Consider the following 19,952-nt stretch of genomic DNA (forward strand, 5'->3'; position numbering starts at 1 on the left):
TGAATGTCAGAAGTTGCAGAAACTTTTAATGGTCAAAAATAAATAAAAATCTGGTTAATAAACCTAGTTATTCTTTTTTTAAGTAGTTTTTACAGCTGGTTTCCCTGCGGTCAACGGACATGAGACAGATTTCAGTGAAAGCAGAGAGATTCAGAATTGACACCGAATTTCCCCACCAGTTCTGTGTCCATCGGGACCCCCTGCAATGCTCTTTTCCACAGCTCGGGAATATCAAACCCCAGCTCTCTCAATGTGAGACAAAAATAACAGCGCGCCCGAGCGCCAATTCTCTGGGAATTCAGAGCCAAGAAAGGTCACTGCAAGGGCGAAAAAAATCGTGGAATGGTTTGGTTGGGAGGGACCTTAAAGATCATCTAATTCCGATCCCTTGTCACAGGCAGGGACACCAAACACAGAAAGTACTTTGGATAAAGAGATGAAGTTTTCCAAGGCACCTCATGGCACATTTCACATTCCTGGGGATGTGTCCGGGTCACAAAACACTTGGAAACACGCAGGCGGTTACAATGCAGGGTTTGGCTACAGGGAGCACGCGTGGGGCTGCTCAGTAGCTCCGTGTATGTGCATCGGTGTCCTGGACCCCCGGCCCCCCGTGGGCTACCGGGGAACCCCCCCGCTCCCCTGGGGGTCTCTCTGCCCTCCCCGGGGGTCTCTCTCCCCATCCCCCCCTATCTCCTCCCCCAGGGTCTCATCGACCCCTCCAGGGCTCTGTCCTTGTCCCCCCACTCGCTCCTCCCGGCGTCTCTCCCCGTCCCCCTCCCTGTGGTTCACCCTTCCATTTCCCCCGGGGGTCTCTCCGCCCGTTCCCCCCCCCAGTTTTCCCGGGGGATCTCTCTGCCCTCGCCGGGGGTTTCTCTCCGCATTCCCCCCTCTCCAGTCCCCCCCTCCGGGGTCTCACCGACCCCTCCCCGGGATCTCTCCCCGTTCCCCCCCCGGGGTCTCTCCGCCCCCACCCCGGTCCCCCAGGCCCCGCCCCCGCCGGTGGGCGGGGCCCGCGCGCGCTCCCCGCCTAACCCCGGCGCCTCCGCCTCGTTACCATGCAGATTTATGCGCATACATTTGCATGCCGATGAGGCCGAGGTGAGGGAGGGAGTGGGTCGCGTTCAAAATGGCGGAGCGGGGCGGGCGCGGCAGCGGTCACGGCAGCCTGGACAAGAGCATCACCCTCCCGCCCGACGAGATCTTCCGCAACCTGGAGAACGCCAAGCGCTTCGCCATAGACATCGGTAACCGGGCGGGCCGGGGGGGCCTACGGGCAGGGGGCGGCTGTGGGGAACGGGCGGCGGCTGCGGCCCCGGTGAGGGGACCCACGGGGGGCCGGGCCGGGCGCGCGCGGGGCATGCTGAGAAGTGTAGTCCCCGGGACGCGCGGGCCGGCGCGGGTGGGCGCGGGCTCACTACAGCTCCCGGCGGGCTGCGCGGTGTGGGGGGCGGCGCGGGTCACGACGGGAATTGTAGTCCCCCTGCCGGGTGCCGGCGCGGCGCGGGCGGGGAGCGGCACTACAGGTCCCGGTGGGCCGCGCGCTGGTAACGGGCCGCGGGGAGCCGGGCGGGGCGGCCCGGCCGGGGCTGCCCTTGGCGGCCAAGGGGGGACGGGGGAGAGCCCGGGGGTCCCGGCCGGACCGGCCGGGGCGCGGCGGGGCTGGGGGGCATTGGCTGCACCCCCTCAGAGCGCGCCGGACCCGGCCCCAGTGCGCCAGGCCCGAGTGCGGAGCCCCCCGCCCGCTCCCCGCCCCAGGCCGCGGCCCGCGGGATGCTGCGGCTGCTCCTCCGGTTCCCGAAACCGGCCTGGAAGAAGCAAAAAGGGCCGGGGACGGTGGCTGTGGCGCTGCCCGGGCAGGGCGGCTGCAGGGCTTGGCGTGGGTCGGGGGCTGTCACTGCTGCCTCAGTCACCCCCAAAAACACCCGCTGCCCCGTGCCTGCAGCCGAGCACCCAACATTCCCGGTTTCCCACATCCTGAGCCGAGGGACAGGGTGACACACGTCGGGGTGACACCTGCGCGCCACAGCCGGGAATTGTGCAGGGACAGGCTGAGTCTGTTCCCATTTCACCCGTGCAGGGATCAGCAGTCGTTCTGTGGACACCCACTAAAGCCGAAAGTGCCAGTTCACACGTTTTCCTTCCGTTTTACCGTCACAAGATCACTGGAACTTTTTAGGAGAAAAGCCGGGAAAAAGAAAACCAAGCCATTATTCCTTGGGTGAACATGGCTCTGTGTGGTGGAGACTCAGGGGCAGTGGGAAGAAAACCTGCACCATAACAGAGAATCTTGTCGTGTCACCAGTTAGTTCAGCCCCTCAGAAACTGCTGGTTCCATGCCTGTTAAAGTAACATCCAGAACTGGTCCTTTGTGCGGGTCAGCAGGGAATTAGAGTCGTGGGATTAGTTATAAAACCTCGTTACATGTCTCAGCTGGTGTTCTGAATGGATTTAAGTCTTTAAAAACTGGGAGAGGAAGGGGATAATGCATAAAGCATGGCTCTACATACCGTGGATCTGGTGATAAATTCCTGCTGCACCTGTGTCATGGTCAGTGTAAAGAACATGACATTCCAGCACGGGCTTTGTGATTCCCCAGTGTGGAGGGAAGCTTTTCCATAAAAAGCTGTGCAACCCTTCACCTCTAGGCACCAAACCCTCACCTTTTAGCAGAACAGACTGTGGGTTATGTTTACCAAAAACTTCAAAGCACTGCCTGGGACACTGAAATCAGATCCAAGGTCAGGGAAGCATTATTGCTTTTGTTGCTGTGTCTGTCCATGGTCACTCTACATTGACCTCACTTAAATTTTCCTGGAGTAAACTGCCTGTTTTTCTCCTACAGGTTGCAAATATTTTACTAACAAAAAGACTTGAGCACTGTGGAAGAGCTAACAGTGTTGTTATGAAGGCAAAGCTACACACTCTAGGGATTATCTTGCACCTCTGCTGCTTCATTTCTTGATTATTATTAGGCAGCAGAGTGCAGTGCCACTGAATTTAGCCGTTATTTAGGATTTAACATTGCCAGGTTTTTATTTCCTTTCAGGACTTTTAATGTTAACCTGGTAGTAGGTCAAAGTTACCTTCAGACCTGGAGCACTGAACAATGTGGTGGAAAACAGTGAAGTTATTCAGTGTAACCCCAGAAATTCACTTTTGCGGGTCAGATGCAAAGCCAGGGCAAGGGGTTGGGTTGTGTTTCAAGGGGAGAGTTGAAAGTTTTATTGCCATGAGCAGACTGGAGGCCTGAAGAGGGTGATGAGGCTGCTGTGCTCAGACTTGCACATTGGTAATACCTCCAGCTGCTGCGTGCTTGAGAAACATCATCCTGAGCATTCCTTACCCCAAAGCCAAGACCAATCTTGTGAAATAGTTACTGAGTACAGAGGGTCATTTTCAAGCCAGCCATGAGCTTGCAGACTTGTCCCTAAAAGCAGGATAGGAATATTTGTTAGCTGTTGCTGCTGAAACACTCTGTGCACATGGGGGGCATTGCTCAGTGGTGGCAAAGCAGCTGAGAAAATCCTGGTACAGATTTGGGGCTTCCATAAAGTTTCCAAACAAGGTAAATAACAGTGTTATAAATACTGATCTGGCTAATTAAGAATTTCCACTGCTCATCTTCATCCCACATCAGCTGGGCACAAGCTGAATTTATGGAGCTTTTCCCTTCCATGGTGCTCTGGGGTTAACCACACCAAACAGGTCCTCAACAAAGGTTCTTTCTGCATTTCCCTTAATTCTGTCTGGCTTTTACTGAGGAGACCTTGAGAACGAGAGCTGACATAAACATAATTTCTATTGTTTGCTCCAAGGTGAGGAATTAATCATAACTTGTCATCTCTTTATGAACAGGTGGTTCATTAACCAAGTTGGCTTATTACTCAACTGTACAGCACAAAGTGGCAAGAGTGAGATCCTTTGATCATTCTGGAAAGGTGAGAATTCCATCAGGGATCATCTGCATGTGATTGACTCACAGGAGTGAGGTTCTGGACTGTGTAGAACAGAAACTGTATCCAAACCCATCTAATAACTTGTTCTATATAAAACTTCTTGGGAAGTGTTTTTATTGCCAGGTAGTGTTTGAAATATTTCTTTTCCAGACAGTAAGTATGGTACTTTTGTAAAAAAACTCTGCTCCCATGCAGACAGAACTTTCCTCAGACAGAGGGATTTCCTGCATGTCTGCTGCATGGGAGAATTGATTATCTCAGCTTAAGGAGAATTAAGACCTGTGAAACTCTACTCTTCTTTGACATAGCTTGAGGTGTTATGTTTAATGGCATTAACACAGTTACAAGGGGAAAAAAAGCACAAGTATTGATGTTCAGTAGTTCAACATTTAACCTTGTATCTCCAAGAATGTTCTCTAAGAAATCCTTTTCTCTTTTAAAGGACATAGAAAATGAACCTTTGTATGAAATATCTGTTCAGGAGGAGATTACAGCTCGACTTCACTTCATTAAATTTGAAAACACTTACATTGAAACCTGCCTAGATTTCATCAAAGACCATCTTGTCAATACAGAGACAAAAGTTATCAAAGCCACGGGTGGTGGTGCCTATAAATTCAAAGACCTTATTGAGAAGAAACTGGGGTTGAAGTAAGTGGAACTGCTTTTTTTTTTTTTTTTTTGTAAAGAATTAACTTACACCTACTCCAAAAGCTTTTATCATTTTCCTGGGCATGCTCAGAGGTAATTAATGTGACAGTCACTTATTGTATAGCTCCTACCTAAACTTCATGCAAAGGCTTACAGGAGAACAAAGGGCAGTCCCATGAATTAACAGCTTCATAAATTTACTGTTCAGACACCAAATACTAAAAAGCTTACACTGAAAGCTGCCTAGATTTATCAAAGACCATCTTATCAATACAGATACAAAAGCCATCAAAGCCACAGATGGTGGTGCCTATAAATTCACACCTTCTATGCTGTAAGTTTACAAAAACATTAATTTACCCCGGTATTAAATATCATTGGGGAGAGCTTCAAGGCACCTCTGCTGCTGTACATTCCTCAACCCCTGACGGCCTGTGCTCATCTTTTACACTGTCTTTGCAAATTACTTACATCTCCTGATAAGCTGGACTCTGTTATCTGTTTTTCACACCAGCCCCCTTTAGTAGGCTGTTACTAATGATCAATTGATCAAGACAAGGAGGCAATTTCCACTCTTAGCTCATGTGGTGCCCCAGGTTTTGGTTTTTATTTGGTTCTGACATACTCAGTTGGTCCCCAGGTCCAGCCCAGAGGAGCTTCTCCATCCTTGCCCACACAAATCATCCTGTAGTAGTTGAAATGAGTTTGTGCCTTGTTTATGTGTTTCCAACAGGCCTCCGGATATTTCCTGTAAGAATTTCCATAAATCAGTAACAGAGACACAGAAGCTCACAGAAGTCAGTGTGTGTTAGCTGACTTATCAATCATCTTATCTAAGTTTTGTGTCACATTCCCAGACTCCACACTGGGGATATGCCCTGTTGTGAATCCTGCTACTCTTGTGAGAAGTCGCTTTCTCTGTGTTTGCTAATCCCAGCTGTAGGCTCCTCCCAGTCCCTTGAATCTGTCATAAACAAGTAGTGCTGAAATGTTGAGGGGGCCTTTTGTGCTTTATTAGGAGGCAGGGGCGGAACAACAGACAATTATTCCATGTTGGGAAATTGTTTTCTGAGGTTCATTTCCAGCTAAGCTTCCTGACCTACTTTATGGCAGGGGTGCCCAGACCATGAAAGGAGCAGGGCAGGAAAGAGCAGTGTAAACAAGCAAACAGGATTATTTGTAATGACAACGTGATTACAGTTACTGTGTAACAGAACTCCAGACTGCGGTTCTGGCATGGGAGGGGAGCACCAGACCATGTGCAGATGGAGGTTTCGTGTTTCCAGGGAGCTGGGCTTGTGCCACGTGGTGTGAAAATTCCGGTCTGCAAAGTCTGTGTAAACTGCTGCTCCAAAAGCAAACTGCCTTATCAGGAGGGCTGGCACTGTTATTTAAGGCTTTTTCCTCCCCCTCAGAGTTGATAAGGAAGATGTAATGACCTGCCTAATTAAGGGGTGCAACTTTGTGCTGAGGAACATCCCTCATGAGGTGTTTGTGTACCAGAAGGATTCAGACACAGAATTCCGGTTCCAGGCAAACCACCCCAACATTTTCCCTTATTTGCTGGTGAACATTGGCTCAGGGGTCTCCATAGTGAAGGTGAGTGGTGGCTAAAATGCTTTATTGGAGATTTGATAAAGGTGATCTGAAACCTCTCACTGGTTCAGATTTGTACTTGTTTCTTCTTGATGCAAGGTTTAAAAAGAAAATAGTACTTTTAAACAAATTTATTTCTATTTATTACAGAGTTATGAGTGCTTTTCCATTCACTACAATAATGTCTTTTTAATCACATTTAATTTGTTTAGAGAAGTGGTTACATTACCTGATGAGGACAAAGGCTGTCAGATCAAAGTGATTTTTGATGTTTGTTTTGTCACACTGTTGAACAGACCAAGTTTAATGTCTATATTTAGCATTATTGGCTAAGAATTAAATACAGAGATTTCCAAAACTGCTTGTGGTGTGACTGTGTGCAACGTGCCCTTCTCACCTGCCACTCCCACAGTGGAAGCTTTCTGCCTCCACTGATTCCAGTGTTCCAAAACCTGCACACTGTGACATTTAAATCTCTGTTAAACATCCTGATAGGACTTTGTAAATAAATCTGCCTTGTGTGATTGACAGGTAGAAACAGAAGACAAATTCGAATGGATTGGGGGCAGCTCAATTGGAGGTGGAACCTTCTGGGGTCTTGGAGCTCTGCTCACCAAAACAAAGGTACCCCCATGTCTCTTTTAAGGGGGGTGGAATTAAATCAAATGCTGGGAGGAAGCCTGAAATGTTGGAATATTAGGTAACAAGGATGAGTCCTGGACTTGTGTTCATATTTTTGACTCTTCTGATGCATAAAAGGAAGCTTTACATGCAAAAAGGTACTAATGGAATATAGGGACAAGAATTAGAAGATGCTTTTTGTGACCAAAAGCAATCCTGCTTGGGGCTCAAGGACAAGGGATGGACAAGAGCCTCCTCAAAGTGGCCTGGTAATTTTTTGTTCTCTTTTCAACTTCAAATGCCAGCCCAGTTCCTGCAATATTGTCTGCAGAAGAAGGCAGGGAGCACACAATTGCTGCAAAATGTCTGGGAGCAGAGAGGAGGATTTTTGCCTCATGGTTGGTTTCTTGGTTGCCAACGTGAGTTTAAATCCCGAGCTGATGATTTGCCAGAATAAGGCCTGACTTAGCTGGGCTGGCCTGAGCAGGACTCTTACATCATGCTGGGCTTCCCAAAGAACCATGTGGCTTAAATGAGTGTCCTAAATGTCAGCAGTGTAGGAAAAGCTACAGTTACATGTGCCCCAGATAAGAAAATGTCAAAGGGAGGGCACGACCTGGGTTGTGCTTTTTCTTTGATGCTCCTGAAGAAGAACTCTTGGAACAGGACAGTGCCTGCTCTTAATTCTCTCTCGGTTTTGTAGAAGAAATTCGGGTTAGCAGAGTTAGAAATTAAGTATTGGGATAATGCAGCTTGCCTGCAAGTTTAACTTCAGGGATGTTGACACATCCTGCAACAGCAAAGGCACTCTGAGACTTTTTTCTCAATCTTTTCTTTTATTGTGCTTCAGGAAGACACAGTTCTGTTTTCTCTTAGTTCCTGTGTTCCTGACTTCCAAGATAAGGCATGCCATGAGGCTTCTGACTGTTTTATATGTGCTGACCCACCCTAGTTTTCAGGGGAAATTCAACAAAATAGCTGCAGATAAGAAAGAGGTTGATTGTGGTGTTCATCATGAAAGGAGATCCACTTAAGATCTGTTTGATCTGATGGGGACTCTGGATACATCCTTGTAATCAGAAATAACCTGTCTTTGGCTGGCAGGGTTAATTCTAAGACTGGTTTTGGGCAGTGAACTCTGGCCCAGGTCAGCTGCAGTAACTGTGCTTCTCACCCTCAGAAATTTGATGAGTTGCTGCAATTGGCCTCAAAGGGACAGCACACCAACGTGGACATGCTGGTGAAGGATGTGTATGGAGGTGCCTACCAGACCCTGGGGCTCAGTGGGAATCTCATTGCCAGCAGCTTTGGGAAGTCCACCACAGCAGACAAAGGTACTGGGATGGAAAGGATCTACCCAAACATCTCCTCTGGCCCTTGGGAATCAACTTCATGCTGATCTAACAAGTAGAGCTTAAAATAATCACCAGCTTCTTTCATGACCTTGTGTTTTGCCTGCAGAATATTGATTAAAAATATTATCTAGTCTGCTTTATAAAAGCAGACATTTAAATGTTCAGTTTGGGATTGCCTAAGCCTAGGGAAAATTAAAAAATAGCTGTCTGGTTAGCCCGGGGTTAATTGATTCCTGTGGGAAATAGATGTGGCCTTCTGGGCTCCAGAAGGGCCTTTTGGCAGTGTTTTACTACAATTTGCAGTTTATTTGCAGTATCTTAGTGAAATACTTGCAGTGCATATCAGGCCAAGAGAGATGGATGAACCCTCACCCGTGGTTCCTAGAGAGAAGAAATGGATTCCTGCCATCCAGGAAGTTTTTTTCAATAAATGTTTCACATAGGCTTAGTGAGGGGGTTTTTTTTCCTGATATCTTCAATCAAATCACACTCCTCCTTGTTTGAAGTACATTTTAAATGTGAGGTTTTTGCAGGGGTAACAGTTTTCATCTCCACACATAGAGAAAGCTGCTCAAACCCTGGATTTTTCTTTCCCCACCTGCAGGTTCAGTTAGAAAAGCACGGTCCCTTGCAGCTTCCTCAGCTGTGTGTAATTTGCTTTGCTCTTCCTTCCCTTCCAGAATTTTCCAAAGAAGACATGGCCAAAAGTTTGCTCCACATGATCAGCAATGACATTGGTCAGCTGGCCTGCCTCTATGCCAAACTGCACAACCTGGATAAAATCTATTTTGGAGGGTTCTTTATCCGGGGCCACCCCGTCACCATGCGCACAATAACCTACAGCATCAACTTCTTCTCCAAGGTAAGCAAAACACAGGGCTCCCTGCAGCAAAGTCACATTTTAGTTATTTTTCTAGGCTGTTGGGATACCTTAATAAATGAATTTGCTCATGAAGTAAGCTTAGAAGGCTGCTCCTTAGGTAGGTAAGGCAGGGATGTGTTGTGGGAGGGGTGAAATAGATGTGAAATGCCTGGGAGTTGTGTCTGGCCCTTTTTTTCTCTCCCTACCTCCCTCCCTCTATCTCTTTATTATAATTTTTTTGATTGTCAGTCTGTCTTGTAGCTCCAAATAATGAGTTTTCACTGTGTTCTTAGATAGTCACCATCATTATTCAATTCCTCTTGCTGATTTGCATCTTTCCACCCCCAGGCCATGCAGTGTGGGGTTGTTCTGCTGAGACAGTTGGCATCAGTGGGGTTTTGTTATTAAAGAGAAAATCAAACCCCAAATCAACCAAGCTGAAGTTCTTTGCAGGTTTTGAAGCTGTGGAAAATACTGAAGATTTTTGACTAGGAAAAAGGTCCAGTCCACAAGCTCATTAATGGTTGTTCCAGGTAGATGAGTCCTGCACTTTAGGAACTTTATAGAGTAGATGACACCATGTTTTCTCATCTCAGTGCTTCATGCAAGAGGCTCCTGTGTGCTGCGTTTTCCCCTCTTTATTTCACCATTGTTGTCCCTTTTTGTAAAACTTTGTTGAGTTCCAAGGAAGCTATTGCAAAACTGCAGCTTTAGGTTGTTGTAAGAGACACTTTGCCAGGGATTCAAATCCAAATGTGAGCTGGAGCTGCTGTTTCCCTGTGGCTGTTCCCACAGTCACTGCTGATTTCCTTGGAAAAGGCTTTGTCTCACCCAGCCTAGGAAAGCTGAGGGGCCCTGCTGTGAGGATGTAGTGTTTTTCTCCTCAGCATTCCTGTATTTTACATTAATAATTGAATTATTTGGGTGGGGGAATGCTCGCCTGGGGGTAATGCACAGTGTCTGAGTGGTGTTGAAGAGGCGTGGAATGAAACAAAGACAATGAGCAGTGTTCCAAACGTGTTGGCTGCACACACTTCACTTGGGAATCACAGGACCTTGTATTTCCAGCCTGTTGAAGCAAGAGGAGTTGAATATTCATGGAATGATGCAGTGGTGTTTTCCAGGGAAGGCCTTAGAGCACACACCACTGGTGCATGGGTGTTTTCCAGCTGTTTGATAACTGGGGAATGATGTGTGTGAGCAGTTCCTCCCCGAGCTGTTCCAGAAGCACCATTAAAGTTGCTGAATGTGTGAGAATGTAGCACAAATGACTATTACCATCTTCTAGTTGTTTCTATTAAATTAAAGTGTGAAACTAGTGACAAAAGAAGTGCCTGTTAGCCCTCAGGGACCATCCAATTGCAATGTTTCATATTGTGGCAGGGAGAGGTTCAGGCATTGTTCCTGAGACATGAAGGCTACCTGGGAGCCATTGGGGCATTTTTAAAAGGAGCTGAACAAGACAGTAAGTACAGCACTGCTCTGTTCTGTATATGCTGTGTTCTGAAATGTCAGTGTACTGTCCAAGTTTCTCTTTAAGAGGCTGCATGTAAGCTGTTGCCTAAATAAATCCATTTGGCACTAATAAACACAGATGCTGGGCTTTGGTTTTATACGTTCTGGCAGGGACATCTTAATTTCTCACTGGATTTCCTGCTCACCTTTGAGAAGGCAGCAGGACTGGGCTCTTCTCTTCTCTGCACTTCTGCCAAGAGCAGTCACAGCTCTAAATGCAGCTGGGGAAACGTGGGTTTGGTTTTCCCCTCTTTAAGAAGCCACTTCTGAATTCTTTTAATGTACTGAAGAAGACCAGCATCTCCAAACTGTGTTTGTTTGAGAGTGAAAAGCCTCACAGAGGAGACCCTTCTGTCCAGATCCCTTGGATCCAGGGTGCTTTGGTGGAATTCTGCCTATTTAGTTTTCCTTTTCCCCTGTTGATGTACTGGCAAGCCAGGTGGTACATTGATTATGGTGGCACAGCCACAGGCTGCTAAGGGTACTTAGTTCAGTAAGTATCAAATACACCTCCAAAAACTGGATTTGGAATTCCTTTCCTGCCCATTTGATAGAGATGGGCAAGGAACCAGCTACTGAGGAATTAAAGATGTTGCTTCTGCAGCATGTACTGTACATCTGAGCTCATTAAACTTTTCTCAAATAAGGCAAATCTAGAAATAACTTTAGTGTTTCTCTGAAACTTACATTGTGCTTTGAGAGTTCTGTAATTCTATTTTGTTAATAATGGATCTAGATTTAGAAATAAATGCTCAGTAAGAGTGCTTTGAAGGCATGCTGATTAATGACAAGGAAAGGGGGTTAAAAAGAATTATTTTAGAACTTAAATTGTTTCTTGTCTCGTTCAGGTTGAAGCTCTTTGGAGCAGGTAATTCACTGAGTGGTTGAAACATCTCTTTTGGGGGTTAGAGGGAAAAATTCTGTTTGCTTTTAAAGACAAGGGGAGCTGGCTTGTGTAGTGCAGCAGCTGCTCAGAGGGATGCTGGCTCTAGACTCACTCACAGGAGTATTTTCAGTTTTATTTTCAGATTATGTGTGTCTGTGTCTTTCTCTTTTCTAGATCCAAACCAGTACAGCTGGGGAGAGAATTATGCTGGGAGTTCTGGGCTTATGAGCACATCCCCTGATGTTTACCCCATGCAGAGAACACGGAGTGGTACAGTATGTGCTGTCTTTTCTACACCTGTGTGTGTTCTCTTAGCAGTGGTGACCTGGAAATAGGTGATTATTCTCCAGCTGGTTGCTTCTTGCCCCTGGGACTCCTGTGTGCCCAGAGAAGTGACCAGTCTGGTGTCTGGTGTGGTGTTGTCTCGTGTCCTGTGTGGTGTTGGATGGAATGTCTCCTAGAACAGACTGGCTGCTGCTTTGTCTTACTCTCCTTCACCAAAGTGGAGGGAATGTTTGTCTCTTACTCTGGAGCAGCAGGATTTTGCTCCAGCTGAAATACCTCAGCATTTGGAATGTCACGTTCCACCATCATTAAGCAGCGTTAATTTGCTTCCTATGAGAAGACAAATACAAGATTGGACAGAAGAGCACAAGCCCAGTCATCTCTTAAATTCACTGACAGTGCAGCAATTCTGATTTCTCAGTGGATTATTTTCACACTGGATAATTTCTGTCTATGAGGTGGGCATGGATAAAATAATCCACAGAGGGAACTGGATTATTTATGGTGACCTATAATTGTCTGCAAATCTGCCAGTCTTAACTGTGGCTGGACTTCTGCAGCCCTTGTGCTAATTTAATTCATTGTGAATTAATTTCTGAGTGAGTTCTAATCCATCTCTTTCCTTTTTCCTCTAGTTTGATATGCTGGAAATGGACAGATTGGAGAGACCACTTGTTAACCTGCCACTGCTGAAAGACCCCTCCACTTATATCCCAGACACTGTTGACCTCACAGATGATGCCATGGCCAGAAAATACTGGCTCACCTGCTTTGAGGAGGCACTGGATGGGGTGAGTGTCACAAAACAGTCCTGTTTGGGTGACACAGGTATTTAGTAAACAGATCTTCTGTGAAGCACCATGTTTGTCCTGTAAAACATTCCTGCTGTTTCACCCCTCTGGAAGTGCAGCCCCTCTTTCCCTGTAACAGAGGCACCTGACTTTGTCCCAGTCTCTTAAGGAGAAGGGGCTTGGCCCCTTCAAAGGCAGAAATGTTCTTCTGTGATGCTTTTTTTTAGCTTCTGAAAGGTGTTTTCAAAGCATTTTCTCTATTGAATGGTGGTTGGACCTCTCTGTACAGAGCTTCAAGCAGGACAGTTACACAACCAAAGGCCAGAGATCCTTGGGTTGTTCCTTCCCTGGGAGCAGTCCTGCTGCCTCACAGACAGCCTTCCATGGGAAGAGCAGAATTGAATCAGACACAAGTTATTTTTTTCTGCACTGAAGCTGATTCAGGCAGTTCACTGGAGTAAACAAAAGGAGAACACAAGGGGTCGATGTGCACCATTAAATTTCTGCCTGTTTCTCCTTTGGTCTATGTGCAGTTATTTTTTCCCCCTCCTCTAAGTAGTTAGAACTTGTGCTTAATTTCTGAAAGTGCAGTCTGTAAAACAAACTTTAAATCTTCTGGGATGAAAAGACACATTAAAATTGTTGTTTACTGTTTGGAATGAAGGGAACTTGGGAGGTGCTGTGTGGGAGGGAGCAGCAGGGCTGCAGGCACAGAACAGGAAGGCAGATGGAGGGGTTATTGCTCAGACTGAACTTCACATCAGTTACAAGGAGGAAGAGTTAATTTGGTAACTCCAGTGTTGCCTCATTTCTGTGCCAGGTGGCAAAGCGAGCTGCAGCCAGTCAGCCAGACTCTGTGGATGCAGTGGAGAGAGCTGAGAAATTCCGCCAGAAATACTGGAATAAGCTGCAGACACTCAGGCAGCAGCCCTTGTAAGTGTCTTTATTTTCCCTTTTGCATCACTTGCTGCTTCTGTTGAGCAGAGCACAGGGAAAGCCCACCCAAAAGCTAACCAGGTTGTGAAGCAGAGCAAACAAAGCCAAGCAGGCTGAAGGCTCAAGCAAGTTACTGTGCCAAACATCAGATCCTCTGCACAGAGCTTTTGGATTTCATGTGTTGGAGTTGGAACAGAGAAATTAGATCTTGGCAGAAAATTTGTTACTAAAAATTTGTATATGGTTATTAAAAATAGCAACAGGTTAATTCTGAACATTCTCCCTCCCTGTATTTAAATAATCTTATTGTAGATTTACCCCTTAGAGCCAGGGTTTAGAACCTGTGACTTTCAGCTGTAGTGCTTGTGTGAGGGGCTGTGACTTATGGAGGAGACAGAGGCAAAAATAATGTTTTCTGTTTGAAGTAATTGATTTGTTTTTTGCCCCTTCTCCCTTTTTTAAGTGCATATGGTACCTTAACAGTCAGAAGTCTCTTGGATACAAGGGAACACTGTTTGAATGAGTTCAATTTTCCAGATCCCTATTCCAAGGTGAGTTCAAGACACTTTCCCAGTACTCTGAAACTGTACAAGTGATGGATGGCTCAGAGGGGAGGGATGAGGAACCAGTTCCTGCCCTGGCTGTGAGCAGCTGGGGGAGGAGAAGGAGCACTGGGGAATAAATCCCTTCACCTGAACAGGCTCCTGGTGAGGATGATGACCAAAAATATCCCCAGCTTCAGTTGCCTGATAGCCCTGAGGAGCCAGTGTTGGTGCCAGCCCTGCTGAGCAGTGTGTGGTGGCTGTCACCAGGCTCTGTCACCAGGCTGTCACCAGACCCTGCTCTAATTCACTCCTCTGTGGCTGCCTTTGTCACTTGTGAGATGCTCAGCACTGGGTTGGAGTGGACACAATGCACAACCTCCTGCTCTTAAAACCATTCATTGCCACTGTGCAGCTGTTTTCTCTCTGTATTTTCTTCTGTGACATGAAGTGGTTGGGGAGAGGACATTTGAGTCAGTATTTCTCAAAAATAGTTTTCTGTAGGTCTACTCCTCACCACTTGTTTGTGTGACATACAAATAATAACAGTGCCAGCAGTTGGTCTGAGACTTTTTTCCTGACTATTGACATATTTCTGCAAAATACAGAGAAAGTTCTCCCTGGCTGCACTGTCTTCACTCTGAAAAAGGGGTAGAACACCTGTGAGGTGCCCTTTGCTTATGTTTCCCTCTGGTAATTCAGACAAGTTACTGCCAAGACAAGGTTTTGGTACCCAGAATCGTTTTAAATTTCCTAAGAGAACTCACCCTGTAACACTGATCTCACCAAAGACAGAGCAGAGAAAAAAAGTGGAGAGCTGTTGAGAATTTGGGATGATGCAAAAAAAACCCAAAACCAAAACCACCCTTCAGATTTTGTGGCACTGCTGGTGGGGATTTCCTGGGGTTGATGCATCATGTTACTGCTACAAGGTTTTTGTGTGTCCACTCTCCCATTCCCCAGCTTTCCTGAGATCTGTTTCCCAATCTGCTCAAGATCTGTTGCACCTCTAACTTGCTAAGAAAAGTAATTCTTGGGCTATAGATCATATCCTGGCACTCATGAAGCTTTTTATTAGAATCCAGGAAAGATTTTTCTTGGTCCTAAGCACGCTGACAACAGTAACTGGTTGGTCCATGAGAGGCCATGAACGCAGAGGAGATGCTTGAACGTGGCCTTGGGACTGAGACAGCCAAGGATGGGCAAGAAATTCTGGTCTGTAAATCCAATGTTTCCTGACTGTCTTACAGGTAAAGCAGAAAGAAAACGGAATAGCCTTAAAGTGTTTCCAGAGCGTGATCGAGTCCCTGGACTCCCTGGGCTGGGAGGAGAGGCAGTTTGCACTGGTGAAAGGACTTCTGGCAGGGAATGTCTTTGACTGGGGAGCAAAGGCAGTCTCAGAGTAGGTGTTACATCCTTTAACAGCACCCTTTAAGCTACACAATGTCCAATTGTGGGTTTTTTTTAAAAAATAGAGTTCCCCAATCTCCCCGTCATCCCTTGTACAGCACTGTTAACACCCTGCAGCTGGTTTAAGTCATGACATTTCATGGTGCCTTGCAGACCCAAAAATGTCTTTTTTACCTGTAGCCTACTGCCTGCAAACATCTACAAACATGTCCATTGCTGAGGCTGTTTTCTCTTAGCATAAGAGCTCTGATTTAATGTCCTGATGAGCCTTTTGTTTTTAACATGAGCACAAAATACACTTCCCAGTCCTGGGACCCACAGACACCCCCAGTATAACCAGTGCAGTCAAATTGCTGGGCCCCAGCTAAAGAAATGTTGGAATTCCACTTGGTGAGATGGAGATGTTGAACTGTGTTGCCCTTTGTTTCTCTCCTTTTCCAGTGTCCTGGAGTCTGAGCCACAGTTTGGGTTTGAAGAAGCCAAGTCAAAGCTCCAAGGTAAGGGGAGATCCATGCTGGTGCTTGGAGCTGGATGTTAATGAGGGAATGGAGTGGGAATATTTGGGGGGGTTCTGCTGCCCCAAATGATGACAAGGAATCATTAGGGCTTGTTAGAGTCATCTAAATGCAGATCCAGAGTTTGGGTGGAATGCTCCAAAGGAATTAAACCTGCACACTCTCTCCTTAAACACAGAGATGGTCACTCACTGGTGTGTCCCTGCCAGGAAACAGTGTCCTGGGGGGTCCAGCACCCCCAGCCCAGGGCCCAGCTCACTCCACTCCAGAGCTTTAGTGTGAAAACTCCACTCCAGGCCTGCTCTCATGGAGCCATTCCCATAACTGAGAGCTCGGGAACTCTGTGAACCTACACATTTAACATTCCAAACCTGAGCTCAAATGCTTCAGTGTGTGTAGCATGAACCTCCTGCTTGTACCATGTGCACAATGACTGCTGATAAGAGTTAGTGGCTGTTGATAAGAAATGCTGACACTGCTCTGTCTGTGCCACAGAACGTCCCTGGTTGGAAGATTCCTACAGCCAGTGGCTGGAGCGACTGAAGGTACGACCGTGGGTGGCCCTAAACCCACTAATTAAACACCCTAATCACCAAACCACCTTGGTAATCGTGGGGTTTGAACAGAACTCTGTTCAGACAGCCCAAAACAAATGCCAGTAATTCACCATAAAGAAAGGAATAAAGGAATTAGTCTAACACTTGGTTACTTCCCAAGCTGCTTCCCTGAATTCCCACTGGAGCCCAGCTGCTCTCAGAGCTGCTCCAGAGCCTCCCCTCCTTACCAGGGCACTTCCATACACCCAGACTCCTAAATTTAGAAACCCAAATGTAGTGTTTGAGTTGTTCCTCCCCCTGACTAGGCGACTAAAACTGGTATTAATGTAGGAGCTTGCAGGAAGTAATTAACTTATCAATTAGCAGAGCTGTTTTTGGTTTTTTTTTCCCCATGTAATCTCTTTTACCAGTTAATTAAGATTAATTGAAAAGCTTTTGTGTCTTTGTGTTAATCTCTCTGTTGGAAATCGCAGCCTAAAGGTTGGGGATGAGCAGACTATGGCAAATCATTACATGCTCCATCCTAAAACAAAGCACCAGCTAATCTTGGGTAACAGGGACAATTAGGGAACTACAAGCACTGCCCTGACAGTTTTTATTAGGAATTAAGCATTTTTCACTTCTTCTGCTGGTATGAACTGGAGTGAACTAAGTGTCACAGTATCAGGTTGAGAACAAATGAGGAGGTTAATGGAGAATAGGCACTGTCTTTTCATTTTAGGATGTCCCTGCCCCCAAAGTCCATCCTGCCCTTCTCTGGCAGAAGGGAGTCCTGTTCCCCCAGCACCAGGCTGGCTTAAAACACTCTCCAAGGTAGGTCCAGCTGGCACCCAGCACGTTCAGGATCACAGCCTGACTCTGGGGTTAGGCCTGGCTTGAGTTGGCAGGTGGAGGTTTTATTGCTGGAGTTTGAGAGCCCTGCCTCAAACACAGCACAGGAACTCGAGGCTGTTTTAAACCCCTGTGCAAAGATACCATCAGGGAGCCCCAAAACTCCTGTTTTGTCACTGGTGTGTGCTGGGAATTTGCTGCAATCCAGACCCAAAGGCTCAAGCATTCGATGGTATAAAATGTGGGGGTTTGGAGGAGTGGCTGGGAATAACAAACTGTTCCCTGAGGTGAGTGGTGCTCCATCCTGAATGCATTGGTTTTCTCTTGCAGGAGGGTCCCCCTCATAAATGTGCCTTAATTTTCGCAGATAACAGTGGGATAGACATAATTTTAGGAGTCTTTCCTTTTGTCCGAGAGCTCCTTTCTAGAGGGACAGAGGTGAGTGGTTTCCTTGTGCATTCCTGTGGAGTTTTGGTAACTGCTGGAAGGTGTCACTGCCCAGCAGCAGGACACTTCTCTGCCAAACTGGGAATAATCCAAACGCCTGGAATGCTGGAGCCTGACTGTGTGACCTCTCCTGGCACCTTCCCCCAGGTGATTTTGGCCTGTAACTCTGGCCCTGCCCTCAACGACGTCACCTACAGCGAGTCCCTGATCGTGACCGAGCGCATCGCGGCCATGGACCCCGTGATCCAGTAAGCACCAGTCTGTCACAGCTCCCTGGGGAAAGCAGATCCTGGGCACAGCCTGCCTTTGTAGTGCACTGTTCAGTAGCATCTGTGACCTGCAGCCTCAGCCCAAGGCAGAGCTTTACTTTCATTAAAGTGAAAAATAGAGAAATTGGGTCTTTCTGGCACACCCATAGTTCTATTTCATCTTGTGTCTTCCCTGACCAGCACTCCAGCTGCTCCACCAGGAATTTTCTATGCTAGTAGAGGCAAATCCGTGTATGTCACACACACAGTGTCCCTGAGAGAGGATGCAGGGCTGACTGAGCAATCGTTGTGCTCAAGGAAACATTGTGTTTCCTGGTGAAGTCCCTGCAGCAAAGGAAGCCTTTGTGAAGGAGGCTTCAATATTGCTGCTTCTCTGGCTCATTCCCAGATGTGCAAGGCCCTGCTGAAGCAGCTGTTTATTATTTTTGTCTCTTTGAACAGCTCTGCACTGAGGGATGAGAAGCTGCTGTTGGTTCAGACGGGCTCCAGTTCTCCATGCCTGGATCTGAGGTACGTGGGCAAAGTGCCACTTTGTTATTTGTGCCCTCAGCTGCAGGATGGCCAAAGGTTTGGCTGTGGAGCATCCCAGCCAGCTTTCCTGCTGGAAATCACATCTGCACACCTATCAGGAGTTGCATCGTGTGGATTTACAGACCTGTGACACTGCTCAGGCCTTACAGCCTTTGGCTCTTAGTGAGGTGTCTGTGTTCAGGACACAGCTGGGTCAGGAGCAGGTCAGGTTATGGCTGATGTCAGATCCTGGTTTTGGCAGGTGGCCAAAACCCCCTGGGACAGAAGCATAATTTCACCTTATTTAACCTATCTCCTTCTGCTCAGTTCTGCTCTTGGGGATAGAACTTTAAACCCTACGCTGGGTGCATTTAAAACAACGTTTCAATCAATCTCCTTGGCTTTCAGGTGCCCCTGTTAGTGGGCACCAGTAACTGCATGCAGAATCCCAGCTGGCAGCTCAGGGCAGCCCTGGACTGCAGCCGTGGCCGCAGTGGAGGCGCAGCAGTGGCTGCAGTGGAGGCGCAGCTGGGGCTGCAGTGAAGGTGCAGCAGTGGCCGCAGGTAGAGGTGCAGCTGTGGCCACAGGTGAAGGTGCAGCAGTGGCCGCAGGTAGAGGTGCAGCTGTGGCCACAGGTGAAGGTGCAGCAGTGGCCGCAGGTAGAGGTGCAGCAGTGGCCGCAGGTAGAGGTGCAGCAGTGGCCGCAGGTAGAGGTGCAGCTGTGGCCACAGGTGAAGGTGCAGCAGTGGCCGCAGGTGAAGGTGCAGCTGTGGCTGCAGTAGAGGTGCAGCAGTGGCCGCAGGTGAAGGCGCAGCTGTGGCCACAGGTGAAGGTGCAGCTGTGGCTGCAGTAGAGGTGCAGCAGTGGCCGCAGGTGAAGGCGCAGCTGTGGCCACAGGTGAAGGTGCAGCCGTGGCTGCAGTGGAGGCGCAGCCGGGGCCGCTCTGACCGCGCTGTGTTGCAGCCGCCTGGACCAGGGCCTGGCGGTGCTGGTGCGGGAGCGGCAGACGGACCTGGTGGTCATCGAGGGCATGGGCAGGGCCATCCACACCAACTACTACGCCGTGCTCAGGTGTGAGAGCCTCAAGCTGGCCGTCATCAAGAACTCGTGGCTCGCTGACCGCCTCGGGGGCAAAATCTTCAGCGTCATCTTCAAGTACGAAGTGCCCTGTAAATGATGGAGCTGGCACGGCCCATGGACTTGCACTAGTTTTACTTTAACTGTAAAGAATGTATTTTTATTACAACAGGGAAAAGAGTTCACAGGAAATTCCGTATTTATATTGTGCTTTTGTGACTTAAAAAGCGACAATATGATTCACTCTATAGTCTACACACTCAAATATATATATGTATATCACTCATTGTTTATTTTGGTAAGTGTTTATTTTAATGCTGCAGTATTTGTGATGAAA

The 19,952-nt window shown here is 47.5% G+C and overlaps 1 protein-coding gene and 1 long non-coding RNA gene across 2 annotated transcripts; both read left to right on the forward strand.

Moving 5' to 3' along the window:
* Nucleotides 1-1,066: 1,066 nt before the first annotated feature.
* On the forward strand, nucleotides 1,067-19,897 carry PANK4 (pantothenate kinase 4 (inactive)). The gene is made up of 19 exons (XM_069034668.1): nucleotides 1,067-1,247; nucleotides 3,859-3,941; nucleotides 4,402-4,610; nucleotides 6,026-6,209; nucleotides 6,738-6,830; nucleotides 8,008-8,161; nucleotides 8,863-9,044; nucleotides 10,428-10,509; nucleotides 11,620-11,720; nucleotides 12,366-12,521; nucleotides 13,342-13,454; nucleotides 13,921-14,008; nucleotides 15,250-15,401; nucleotides 15,851-15,906; nucleotides 16,420-16,469; nucleotides 17,643-17,750; nucleotides 17,907-18,007; nucleotides 18,470-18,538; nucleotides 19,502-19,897. Exons 1-19 carry the CDS (start codon nucleotides 1,130-1,132, stop codon nucleotides 19,713-19,715), a joined length of 2,313 nt encoding a protein of 770 aa, XP_068890769.1. The 5' UTR covers nucleotides 1,067-1,129; the 3' UTR covers nucleotides 19,716-19,897.
* On the forward strand, nucleotides 19,268-19,484 carry LOC138121296 (uncharacterized). The gene is made up of 3 exons (XR_011156150.1): nucleotides 19,268-19,322; nucleotides 19,371-19,393; nucleotides 19,442-19,484. It is a non-coding gene; the product is annotated as an uncharacterized lncRNA (long non-coding RNA).
* Nucleotides 19,898-19,952: the final 55 nt, after the last annotated feature.

The sequence above is a fragment of the Aphelocoma coerulescens genome, chromosome 21, assembly GCF_041296385.1.
Source record: "Aphelocoma coerulescens isolate FSJ_1873_10779 chromosome 21, UR_Acoe_1.0, whole genome shotgun sequence".
In the NCBI taxonomy this organism is placed as follows: Eukaryota; Metazoa; Chordata; class Aves; order Passeriformes; family Corvidae; genus Aphelocoma; species Aphelocoma coerulescens.

Bases quoted from the DNA above. Each gene is read 5' to 3' on its own strand.
- PANK4 (XM_069034668.1), top strand. From the start codon at position 1,130: ATGGCGGAGCGGGGCGGGCGCGGCAGCGGTCACGGCAGCCTGGACAAG. The intron at 15,402-15,850 runs GTAGGTGTTACA...CTCCTTTTCCAG, and splicing joins GGAGCAAAGGCAGTCTCAGA to TGTCCTGGAGTCTGAGCCAC. The intron at 15,907-16,419 runs GTAAGGGGAGAT...TCTGTGCCACAG, and splicing joins AGCCAAGTCAAAGCTCCAAG to AACGTCCCTGGTTGGAAGAT.